Source organism: Harmonia axyridis, chromosome 3, assembly GCF_914767665.1.
Source record: "Harmonia axyridis chromosome 3, icHarAxyr1.1, whole genome shotgun sequence".
Classification (NCBI taxonomy): domain Eukaryota; kingdom Metazoa; phylum Arthropoda; class Insecta; order Coleoptera; family Coccinellidae; genus Harmonia; species Harmonia axyridis.
This window is the reverse complement of record NC_059503.1, coordinates 985,310-998,445: the sequence shown is the minus strand read 5'-3', so window position 1 is coordinate 998,445 and position 13,136 is coordinate 985,310. Positions and strand designations below refer to the sequence as shown.

The 13,136-nt window shown below is 33.2% G+C and overlaps 3 protein-coding genes across 5 annotated transcripts in view; 1 reads left to right on the top strand and 2 right to left on the bottom strand.

Annotated features, from left to right (window-relative positions):
* Positions 1 to 51: 51 nt before the first annotated feature.
* Positions 52 to 4,631, bottom strand: LOC123676593 (polycomb protein Scm). Its single transcript, XM_045612604.1, has 5 exons — positions 3,664 to 4,631; positions 3,261 to 3,609; positions 2,507 to 2,916; positions 1,999 to 2,258; positions 52 to 1,152 (listed from the first exon to the last, which is right to left on the bottom strand). Exons 1-5 carry the CDS (start codon positions 4,322 to 4,324, stop codon positions 1,024 to 1,026), a joined length of 1,809 nt encoding a protein of 602 aa, XP_045468560.1. The 5' UTR covers positions 4,325 to 4,631; the 3' UTR covers positions 52 to 1,023.
* A 1,583-nt stretch (positions 4,632 to 6,214) lies between these two features.
* LOC123676591 (ribosome production factor 2 homolog) lies at positions 6,215 to 7,640 on the bottom strand. The gene is made up of 3 exons (XM_045612598.1): positions 7,530 to 7,640; positions 6,846 to 7,477; positions 6,215 to 6,753 (listed from the first exon to the last, which is right to left on the bottom strand). Exons 1-3 carry the CDS (start codon positions 7,550 to 7,552, stop codon positions 6,473 to 6,475), a joined length of 936 nt encoding a protein of 311 aa, XP_045468554.1. The 5' UTR covers positions 7,553 to 7,640; the 3' UTR covers positions 6,215 to 6,472.
* A 2,205-nt stretch (positions 7,641 to 9,845) lies between these two features.
* Positions 9,846 to 13,136, top strand: part of LOC123676590 (organic cation transporter protein-like) — a 19,721-nt gene continuing 16,430 nt past the window's right edge. Inside the window, exon 1 of one of the 3 annotated variants that reach the window (XM_045612597.1) lies at positions 9,846 to 10,116. In XM_045612597.1, coding sequence (XP_045468553.1) covers position 10,116 — 1 coding nt within the window. In that variant the 5' untranslated portion in view covers positions 9,846 to 10,115. The remainder of the gene's footprint in view (positions 10,117 to 13,136) is intronic. The other 2 variants (XM_045612596.1, XR_006746980.1) reach the window with 2 other exon arrangements.

Below are 13,136 nucleotides of genomic sequence, written 5' to 3'. Positions count from 1 at the left end.
TCCTTCCAAGCAAGTCAGAACAAGAATAAAACAATGTATAGAAAATGCATATAACATAAACAAATGTAATTGAGCTCATTATTCACAGTATCAAATATACACAAGTCGTAATAGGAAATAGAAAACATGTTATAACTACAAATGTCACTCATTTTAAATCTAAATAGCCAGAGGTTCCAAAGGGCCCAACATCTAACATCTAATCGGAGGACTTAGAAAATGAAACTTGCATTTAGTTTTTTTTTTATTAAGTACGGAGATGAGAAAGTTAATTTTCGTGTGCAAAAATAGCGAAGACTTGAGCGTTTTTCCTGCTTATTTGTTTTTCAAAGGTTTTCGTTAGAAAAACACTCAGTAAGCTAAATTGAAGCAAAAAAAAGCACTGTGCCTATTCAAAGGAGCATTTAACAAAGCTAATTCCCAAATTTCTATAGAACTATGTCGAAACACTTTTATTATGGCAAGTTTCTTACTGAACCGACTTATGGGCCCATTTGTAAAAGGAAATAACAAGAAAGAAAAGGAAATATATCACATAATCAATCAGAGATTCTAAACTCGGTATTTTGAAAAAATAGAGCACCCTAAAAAGATGAGGTCCTTTAAACAATAGTTTAAGAGTATAAACAACTCGTGTGAAAAACTATCAAGCCTATAAGACGAAAAAAATCTATTTTTTGCGCTCCGAGGCAGCATTATTGTAGATGTAGTAGTTTCCAAGTCGAGTGTTCGTAACGAAACAGTTTAATATTTAACATTTCAAGTCCCGCTCTTCTAACAAATTTTGCACCTTTACTAACCTTGAGCAACGACAGAGCCTCGTCTAGAAGTTTCATACCAAACTTTTCGTTACGTAAAACTCGACCCACTCTTCTTATCTTCATCGTGACTGCAAAACTTTTTCAAGAACTGCATACCTGTATTTCTCTTTTGAAAGATCAGTTGTTTACCATAGACTACTTACATTAACTTACAGAGGAAATCAGCGTATCGATAACCTAATAACTTACAAATATCTTACAATTATATGTGTCTTCTACCTTTTATCCTGGACACAAGATTGCATATTTTCAGGGCGGGTCCCAGTTTCAGTCCCATATATTTCATCATCATATCGGAGTTCAGAAGAAGCAGGGCCTTGCCGTCTATTTCCTGAAATAATTGGTTTTCTTGGTAAATATGGAAAAAACCAGGGGGTTTTTGAAAGGCGTATAAGTAAACCGGCAGTCACCTTCGCGTAAGGAAAAATATAGGATCTAATTTGAAAATCTTGAGTTTTGATGAATTTGAGTTGTCCAAGTTCATGATCCTCTTATAAACACCCTGTACATTTTTGGCCCAAACCGCAAACAGTCTTATAATACTTCGTATTTGCGGAATCGAAAAAGAAAAAAATTTTTTTGAAAAAAACTCTTTCTGCTGAAATATTCAAAAGAATGTGAGTCCTCATCGCCACCTTTTTTTTCATAAGAATCCCAATAACTCATGAACCGTTGAATTTTTATCCAAGGTATGGCATATTGCCGAAATTGCAATCAAAAAAGCTTATAATAATTATACAAAAATATACTGGGTGTGCCATTTGAAATAAGAAAGTAGTAGTCTGTTTCCGGTATAACCGGAAGTTGTAGAGATCTGAAAATATTTTAGGGAGAAAGATCATTGTCTCAAACCCCGATATGCAAATTTTCAGTTCGAAATTATGATTAGTTTTCCATAAACGTCTAATAGGCCATCCCGGTGAATCACCCTGTATATATGGGTCTGCAAACGCTTTGTATTCAAGATACAGGATGTTAAAGTTCGATTGAAAAGTCGATTGAGCTGATCGATAGAAATCTGCATATTAAATCACAATTAGAGTTGTCAAAATGTCAATATCAGGATAATAAGCAAAATAACAACTCAAATTTACTACCCTGGACAAAGAAACAATGACATTGATCAACTCAATACTCACTATCTAATCACTTCGTAAAACAAATCGAGGAGACTTACATGTTTCCTGAACAGTTCAGCGTGAACTCCCAGGCAAGGATCTGTGGATTCGATGAACTGTATCACCTCCTCGATACCCCATTCTTGCGTGGGTATCCTGTTTATGTTGGCCAGGGTGGTTTCGGAAGATGTGGAAGTATCAGCCGCCACAGGTGTCGTTGAGATCGCCGGTTCTTGTTCTACCTGAGCTTTCCTCTTGGGAGAAGGTACGGCTTTCACATCGCAAGAAGGACATTCGTCAGTCAGTGGCGTTTCTAGCCCTAATAAATTGCGAAATTCTTTTAGATAGTTGAATTGTCAAGTTTCCTAATTCTGTGGTAAATCCGTTCATTCTACGTACTTTTCTGTCACAGATTTTCTGTTATCTGTCAAATTTGTCATACAGAAAACAGTTCTGCCAACCAATATACTTCAATGCAAAAATCACTCAGCTCCCGATTGGAGAGATTTAGCCCATTAACGAACCTGACCTTTGGCCAAAAAGTATAACAAAACGTTCGCTACTTACGGAATAGATTCTGACAGCAACCCAGTGTGTTGGCCAGCAAAGAAAATACAGCTTCCACTGAACCAGGTTGGGCCACCGATGGTAATTTGATGGTGTAGGTCGAACCGCTGTGGCTGATCGCCATTTCTTCTCCTTGGAGGGCGCCCAGTCTAGCCAGTATGGTCTCAAACTTGTGCGATGCTTCCAGAAGCTTACCGATCAATTTCTTGACAAGGGCAACGGGTATGGTCTCTTCGATGGTGCTAGGTAATTGGTTGGTATCGATTAGAGGACCCCCCATACACGATTTTCTGATGTGGATGACGATTGGCGGTGGTGGTGGGGCAGATGTGTCCGCCTCCAAAGACTCGGTGGTGGTCGATGGGTTGACCGGTAGAGGAGCTGGTAGAGGGGTGGGTCTGATTCTAAATCTATAACGAAATATTGAACTAACTTAGGAACTCCATAATAACCAATATCATAAAATAGAAAAAGTGAAAAATAAAAAAGCAGACTCAAATTTCCCTGAACTATTATTATTATTACTGAATTATTTCAGGCCTCGAAAACAGGAATCTTTTATCCCAATGAAATTTTCTTCTTCTGTTGGTAGACATTTATTATTATTGTATAAAACTTTCCTATATTCATTGAGTTGAAAATTACACAAGATGAATAAAATCTATACTTTCTAACCTCAATATTTTCAATTATAATTTTAATTATTTACTTCATTAACTGAATTTATAGTGTGACCACCTCAAATTAGAATTACCTTGCTCCAGCTTGATTCTTTTGACCAGGGGGTTGCATAGGATGACCAGATTTTGCACACCATCCTACGGGAAAGATATCCCTGCTATCAAACCTACACCAATAATCAAAGGCGCCTCGCCATCCGTCAAACGTAACATGTATCTGATCATTTTTTACTGCCCCCACAGTGGCACAACAAATTAATTGGGGATTCTTCTTGTCAACAGCTTCAAGCTTTTGTCCAACTTCGAAAAGATTCACACCAGGTCCTGAAGGTTCTTTTTGGAATATTTTTGCCGGTGCCATTTCAGCTCCATTTAAAGTTTTTAAAAGGAACATTGGCCAAGAACTAGCGTTCATTCTAAAACCTTGAAAATAGAAGGTGTTGAAAGACGAAAACAGATTATATATTCATAACTTACCTAATGGGGGCTGTAGCATACCACCAGTTTTTTCGCAATGCCCGATAGCATTTATTTCACTAGAATCGACTAACCTCCAAAAGTCATTTTTATTATCACTACCATCTAATCTAAGTCTTAATCTAGGTCCTAAAATGCTAATAACAGTAGCTATACACGTAGATGTCACATTTCTAGGGTCCAAAGCTTCTAGTTTCATTCCAACTTTGAAATCATTGATAGGTGGGTTAACAGCTTGCCTAAAGCAATGCTGTGGAGCAGGCTCACTGTTTGTTTCTTTTAAATATTCTTCCCAATCGAAAGGTTGGTATGTTTCATATTGGAAAGGACCTGGAGACCCTTCTAGATTGGGTGAAACGGTTGCTACTTTCAAATCTTTCTTCTGATGTTTATTTAAACAGAATAAGGAACAGTATTCTTTGGAAACACTATTATTTCCGCTAATGACGTTATCACATTGTAAACAAGCTCCTTTCACATAAGCTTTTCGAAATTCTGCTAAACAAGTCTCTGAACAAAATTCTTTTTTACCATTTGTTGTTGGCAAAACATATTTGAGAGGAAGTTTACTCTCATTACACCAAGTACAGGATATTATCTTTTTAGGAGGCCTACCAGGACCTCTCACTTTTCCAGCAGTTGAACCGTTGCTTGCTGACATTATTGAAACTTTGAATTACATATAAAAGGATGAAAAATATATGTAGCTAGTTCATGCAAGCTGATAACTCTGACGACACAACCATACTCATCTAGAAGCCTTCCATAAACGCCGGTAAGGGAGCTCAGTATACTCAAATCCCACTATTAAATCAACACATCGACAATTAACACTGTTATCGCAATTGCACTCCACTTTGGTAGAAATTTCCTATCATTGTTTATCAGGCATTTACGTTGAAAACTGATGTTTTGCAACGATAGGCATTTTGGCATTTTTGACTTTTCTACAATATGAATATTTTTCTAGTAATGTACGCCGCCAACGCCACCACACCAAAAAAATAAAGTCCCTAGATTTAGAGTTCGCGGGATATTCAAATAATGATCAATTTAGAAACATTCCATATAACGAGCGTTCATTTAAATTCGTGGTCGAGAATGTTGTGGAGAAATTAGAGTTGGTTTTTTGTGATTACAAGTAGCACTCAACTTGTACTATATATGGTTCCCAGATTTGAAGTATGTAAACAAATGTTGGTGATATGGTACAAGCTAAGCGCTACTTGTATTCACATAAATATCAACCGTAATATTTTTTCCCAGCATTCTTGACCATGACTTTAAATGAACGCTCGTTAGTTGCAGACTAATTTCAAGGTAAAAACCGACTCGACCTCTAAGAAAAAGCATAGAATTTTTAACTTTTTGATCAATATGCCCGTGAAAACCTTCAGTGCTACATATTTATAAAATTACAAAAATTATGCACTTTATGCTAGCTCTTTAAAACTTCATAAATATTCCTGAACCGATTTGGTTTAGATATAAGAAATAACAAGGTCGAAATTGTTTATTTTTTACTTTGTCCATGGATAATTTATTTTAGAATGAGTTGAAGTAAAGTGAAGCTTGAGATGAAAAAAATCAAAGAGACTCAAAAGTTAGACCTAAATAAACGCCTAATTACTGTACCCAAGTACAGTTATTTGAATAATATGTGTCAAATACCATTTTTATAACTACAACTTCGGTATCTTAGAACCAAAGCAACTTTTTTTTCAAACGAACCAACGAATCACTCAGTTTTGTACCGTAGTTAAGAAACACCCTGTATATATTATATCCGAGAGAAAGATGTGATTCAGTGTAAATGCTACTACGCCTGTATCAATTTGAATTTAACTATATGAATGAATAATAATTTTGGATAGTTCTGAATCCAAACAAGTTATTTCCGTGAGTAGTGTGAAAAAGACGCTGTCATCTAATAAAATCTGTGATACAAAATGTTTTTCTATTATAAATAATTATTGAAGGTGAAATTATAGCCTATTTCCAATTTTTTTTTGTATGTAACAGAATGTTTTCGCAAATAGCTCACGTTTGCTAATTTACTAATATCATACCCTAAAATATGCTGTATTTCGGTGGGTTACCATCCAGGAAAACTTACCAGGACACATGGAATGTTTATAAATAACTATATTTTAACATTAATGTTGCAATGCAGTTTTTAAAATTTATAGCTGATCTTTACCTAAAAATCATTCTCTTGCCTCTCAAAATTTTTTGCTATAACACCACAAGCTTAATATACTAAAAGATGAAATTGTGAGGATTATTATAAGTAAATTTTTTTAATGACAAAATATCCAAGAAATTTTACAATATATGTAGTAGTATAGAGCAGAAACGATTAAAAAAAACTTATGATTTTGATATTCTGAAGGTATTGTTAATGAATTTAAATTTGATAAAGATTTTCTAAATCTGTGTAAAAAATGTCCGAATCATTTTCCCCACTTCTAATAAGTGGCGATACAAAATATAAATAGCTGCAAAGAAGTGAAGTGACAAATTTAATTAATTCTACAACGAACACAATAGAAACATAGAAAAATCTTTATTTCAAATTTATACAAAAAAATATGTACAACTTAAAACTAACTACATTACAGTTTAAGCTTATTACAAATTCAAACTTTCATGAGTTTGGCAATATCGTCCTTTTTCAATTACATAAGGTCAAGACATTTATTGAAAGTAAGAAGTCCTCAATAAAACATCGATTTTATTGCAGACTCCACTTACCTAAAATGTCTTGACCATAGGCATTTGTTTCACTTTTAAAATGATCACACACTTCTCATCTTTGAGATTTGATCTTCTCCTTCATAGCTTTTTTATTCAGCATTTTTTGAGCCATCACTTCTACTGGTGATTTTTTCAATCCCTTCATTTTACGAGTCTGAAGTTTATTGATTTCTTGTTTGCCAATATGTATGCGACCATGAGTAGTACCAAGACCATCCGTTGAAATATTCTTCTTTGGTTTAGCTTTGAGCTCCTTAGGTCTCTTACATGCTTCCTTCATTAAGTCTTCAGTAGGAAGTTTACTTCTTCTGAGGACTAAGTCTATATTGGGACCTAAACAGAGATAATAAAATAAATTTAAAAACACATTGAGATAAGAGGCATTAATTTATACAATGCATGAAATACTATTAAAGTCGATTTACCTATAGCTTCCAGTTCCACCCGCGGTGTCCTGCCCCCAGATTTTTTCAACATAACTTTGTAAGACCTAAGAAGAATTTTACCATCATCTGTAATAGTAAAACTTAAAATATGTTCCAGACCTTGAAGTCTTATACACTCGACTTCTTCACGATGGAATAAATCAATAAATAAAGATTTCAACTGTTTGAATTCTGCAGTTTCATCCCATTTAGGACCATTGAATACAAGACAGGGTTTCAATCCAAGTAATATTTTGTTCGATTTAAAGTCTTCCAAGTGCTCAACATTTTCTACATGAAATTCAAACATATCAAGAAGGGAATAGTTGAACATTCTACCAGCAACTAAATTCTCTGGACGTTTTTTACTGGAAGATCCCATAATAAACAATGGCGTTTCGTGTTTTCTAGTGAAGGCCTCGACTGGCGTTACATCTTCAAAAATGGTGATATCATTGTTTTTAGTCAACATTAGAGCATCGGGTTTTTTGAGATTATAAATGTCTTTTAGAACGCGTCTCATGTTTTCGTTGCATTTTCTCCCTTTGAAGAACAACGTTTTCTTGGGTCCTTCTATTATTTGAGGTGCTTTTTTCATAAGTATCTTCTTACCCCTCCGAGTGGTCGGTTTGCTGAAAAAAATCACAATTAAATTTCGAAAATAATTAAATATATTCAACTTACACCACACGATTTAGCACAGACATATTTTATATCACTAATTTTATATTTTCCTAAAACTAACAATACTCAACACGTGTTGACAGGAAACTTGGGCATCTATGATTTAACCTATATCTTATCATCAGTTGAAAATTTTTGCATCGTGACCATAGAATTGGAAGCATGTACAAAAACTCTACTTCTTTTGATTTTATTTTTATAATGATTAATTTAGATTATTCATGAATGTGTTGCGATTTGGAAATAAATTCAATTTCAGAAATGTAATAAGAGATGGGTTTTTATTAATTATAATCGATTATATGGTTTGAGTTAGTTAACAGTACGCCTCATAGATGACGCCATATTCCATTTATCTTTTACTGTTCTGTGACTATTTCAAACCGTTTTTGATATGAAAATACCCAGTGGCGCCTCCAGCAATGTAATATTGCCAGTAAAAAAATATAGTTAATAACCCTCTTCGTGAATGGCTCAATGAATGTTATTTTTCGTCCTCAAAATACCACTGGTAGTTGAGAAAAATGTGAAAAGAAACTTTGGTCTACACCTTTTTCAGTTGTAATTCAGAAAATCAAAGTTCAATTTCAGAATCGGGAACATGTATTTCAGAATAGGAATATGTAATTCAGAAAAGAGAAATTGAATTTCAGAATAGTTAATTTAATTTCAGAAAAACGAAATTGAAATTCAGATTAGGAAGTTGGATTTCAGAAAAACAAAGTTGTAATTCGGAATAGTGAATTGAAATTCAGAAAAGGAAAATTGTATTTCAGAAGTTATCAATTCAATTTCAGAAAATGTAATATGTAATTCAGAACAGTATCCTTAAATACCTTTTGGACCTTGCAGTTTTAAAGTTCCGAAGGAACTTTTTGGAATGATTCATTCTTGGAAGATTCCTCCAGAGTGCTTCTCTTTCAGTTTCTTCCTTTGCCAGAAACTCTTTCTTATAGGTGCATTTGCCTATACCACAGAAAGGTTCTAGGCCAGTAAGTGGCGTTTGAGCTCCTTTTCTGGCTAGTGTGTTAGTCTCTTCGTTTCCTTTGAAATTCTGAATTACAATTTCTTATTTCTGAATAACAATTTCCTTTTTCTGAATTACAATTTCCTATTTCTGAATTTCAAATCACCAAATCTGAATTCCAATTTATATTTTCTGAAATCAAATTTACCCTTTCTGAATTACACATCACTATTCTGAAATTCAAATTACCGTTTCTGAATATAAAGTTCTTATTCTGAATTACAATTTCCATCTTCTGAAATTCAATTTACTATTCTGAATTACAACTTCCATATTCTGAAATTCAATTTACTTTTCTGAATTACATTTTACGTTTTCTGAATTACAATTGAAAAAGGTGTAGTGTACTACACTTGTTGTGTTTTTTCGTATCTGCTACCGATTTCGAGAAAAAATTGAAACAATCATCTAATAATCCTCTGTAAAATTTAAATTATTATGAAGATCCAGTTAGTAGCTGGGATGAATAAATTAATCATAAATTTTTGTACATATCTACCTAAACTGCAGCGAAGATTGCGATGAATATTCGATAAACTCGAGGATAAACTGGTATAATCTTCACATGAAAGTAGGACTACAAGAAACACCCGGTATTTCGAAAACAACTTGTTTGCGGGTCCATGTTTATAGCAATTTTTTTTTTCTTGAAATTGTCAAGGAATCCCTTATTTGCTTTTGTAACTTTTTAGCCGCGTGAAATAAAAAAGCAAATTACAACATATACCTACATTTTTTTGATTTATTATTTATAAAGATAAAATTTCGAAATTGTGTAGAATGTACATAGCTTTTCTCAGAAATTTCAAGAATTAGATATCCACGAAGGTAAACAGAAATCGATTGATAGATCACATTGAATATTGATTCTATTAGCTCTTGAATAGAAATCACTATCCATAAATTTTGAAGGCAAAAAACCAAGGAATAAGTTTTTAATGAAATTAATTTCTCGGAAACTACTAGTGATATATACATACCTATATATTTTTTAACTCATGTGTCCCAAACAGAATGCTCTATAATTACGTCAGAATATTCATAATTTTCGAATTCGCGTTAAAAATGGAAACGATAAAAATAAATCTAGTGTAAACTGTTTTTTCCCTTCGAACCAGTTTTATCACGGAAAAGTTGAATCACCTATAAGCAATAAACGGTAGGAGGTTTCCTTAATGACAAAAGAGAACAAATCAAAACAAAAAGGGAATCCCCAAGCATCGTTAACATACTAAATTCGTGAATCGTCAACTAGTTTGGCTCCACCTCTGCGATTAAAATGAAGGAAGCTTTCTACGTCAAAGACCCATCTTCTACGAAGACACTGTGGAATACCCAGACCCAGAGGTTCAACACTTGTCGAGTAGAACTTGTTTCTCTTTAAAGGCAACAGTCGTTATCGGCCAATTGTTAGTTCAGTTTGGTTCACTTCACGTGCTGGTAAAGGAGCTTGTGTTCTGTGGACCGGCTTGTTTTTGGTGTGCTGGGGGCCTTTATGAAGATCGCTTACCAATAAAGAAAGGCTAATCTCACCTTTAGGACAACACAAACTGTTCAAAAGTAAGTCACAGAAAGTTGCCGATCTATTTTGCTCAACTACATTTATCGATTTTTCCAATTTGTTATTTGATGAAGGGACGATAAATTGACATGGTTTTCGCAAAATCTACAGCTCTAAAACTATTTGGTATAGTATCGTCATGTATGGTCCCTCAATTTCAACCCTTTGATGAAATTAATAGATCTAATTATTGAGCTAGACTAGTACCACAGAGTAAACATTTTTTTACATTATCACCTTATGAGAATTAACTATCAACTTTGAATTTAATGATTCTATTTTTCAAAAAACGCTTTTTTTTTAAGCTAATGATAATTTCAGAAATATTGTTTCTTCAAATTTAATTAATTAATTTGAGTAATTAGGTCTATCAAACTGCAAATTTAATTTCAAAATTTCATTTTACCTAAAATTGTTCTACAGGAATTTTCAAAATCACCTAGGGTTAAAATATCCATACCTATCATACCATTACATTTTTAATGCTCATCAGCACTTCAGAGCTTCTATACGATAAATGACCATTTATTTAAAAAAATTGGGTAAAAATAGCAGATCTGAAAAATTATTCCCCTGATTTTAAGGGCTGAAAATATAGAATCGAATAAATTCAATTCAATTCAACTATGCATCAAGAAGTGTACGATTTATAACATTTCAGAATAAGTTCGATTGAACCAGATATAATCTTCGAATTATATATTTATAAAAGAAAGAAATATTCTACTAATCTTTTCAAAGTGAAACACAAGGGCTTCACCTGAATCATCCCTTTTCAAAAATTCTTGACAGCTTCCAAGGTACAAAAGGTAGGGGCTTAAAAGCTATTGAGTCTCCATCCATTTTACTGACAATGTTTTTTTATTCGACACCCTGTTGATCCTTGGGTACATATTGCCTGACATGTTCATGTCCCACAGGTATTACTACCTTCTTTTGTTTGGTTTCGATCTTCACAATGAACTGATAAATTGTATGAGTTTTTGGAAATTTATCGCAACTTATTACTGTTTTCGTTTCAATATCAACAATACAAAATTACGTCGTATTCATAGTTTTTAAACAACAAAATAATAATTTAGATGGAACAATCTTGCCCAGAAATAATTCTGAAAATTGCTCTTATATCGGAATGATAATTTGATGATTTCCTACATAATTGATTTGCATTGAATCGAAAATTCATGTATGAAAATAGCCGATTAATTCAATTACTCTAGTTCAATTAATTAATTAATTAGTTTTTATTGAATTGATTCCACATAAGATAGTCAGACCTAATGGTTGTATTATTTTATTTTTCCATCTAAGATGTCTTGTCACATTGCATGTGAATGGACCCATCATACGCTCGATGCCCTGAATTCTCACACGTTTTTAATCTATTGAAGATTTTTGCCGAATACTTTATCCACAATGAAACTTCCAAATAAAGAAGGTCAAAGCAAGTTTATAATTTTCTACAAACTCGATTATCCTAGATAAAAACTGTAATTTTCTTGTCGTAGAAAGCAGTCCATCAACTATCAAAGCGTTTCTCTACCCTGATTCAACAATCTCCTTCAATCAGGACTTTTTTTTTAAATACGAGTCACCGTATTTCTGACTGAATTCGTATCATAGAGATAAATTTCGCGATACAAAATTCACATAAGTTTTTTCAATATTTTATTTATCGTGTAAATTGAAAATTACACTTTGGATGTACTGAAAAAATGAAGCTAAATGACAAATGACGCTCAAACTCTACGTGAGTATAGAGACCAGTGATTACTAGGTACAAAAATAATTCCAACAATACGTTCAAACGTACTTTCCAAATTCGATATCAATATGAATATTCGAATAAATTTTTGACCACCGAAAAAATGACGAAATAAATTTCATCTTTTCATAAGCAACGAATTCTGCGTTCTATGGACTGTCCATAACAATAAAAAAACTGAAATCAGGTTTCTAGGCTTCTATGGGGAAATACCCAGGTACCGACTCAAGTGGAAGCTAAACATGGATTTTCTTGGAAAGTAGAAAAAAAAACATATATCTTTTCAACGGTACTTTTAACCAATTGGTATTTCCTTGGTTGGTCAGACCAACGCCAGCTTCTTCTGCACGTACATACCAATGAGATTTGGCTCATGCAGATATCCTCTGGTATTCGATCTTCTCAAGGACGTGTTGATTTGAATTTCCGCAAAACCCAAACCAAACATAACATTACGTAAATCTACCTTCCTATACATACAATTTAAATTTTTTGTCAATATTAAGTAGGTAGTTATTTATAATGAAATTCAAATCGTGATGATGTTCCCAACTTCTCTTATATTTTTTTATTATATACTTAATAGAATGAAGCGGTTTTATCTTAATCTACCTGAAGATGCTATCCATAATGCGAAACACGTGTTATAATATGTTTGATGATAGTTATATAATTCATTGTAGATTTGGTGTGTCTGCGAAATTTGGTATGATTGTTCATATCGAATATCGTCGTCTGCAGGTAATTTCTTAGGACAGACGTTGCCTCTAGATAACATTCAGAATTGGAAGGAAAACCGTTCTCAAAGTATGATAATATTGAACGGAAAAAAACAACTGATAATTTCGACGGCTGATCATGTTGCCAAATTTTTTCTAAATGAATTCAACCGTCAAGTATCTTCACTTTCGTATATTCTTCTGTTCAACACATATGAAAGAATTCGAATTCATTGTATTGTGGTTCAATAACAGTGACCTGATGACCTTTAAATATTATTTATTTATATTTTCATAAATGAGTGATCAATAAAATTTTCGAAGGATTTTTTCAATATGGATATATGGAATGCGTTCTTGGATTGAATTGAAAATATTTATTATTGATTTTAAACTAAATTCCCTTCGCATTGAAATTTATATGTACGATTACTTTAATTGGTTTATAGTTTTTAATTGTTTTCCTGAAATTTTCACAATACGCTCTTATCTTATCGACCAACCTCCGTAGTTTCTGATATGGGACTCGACAATC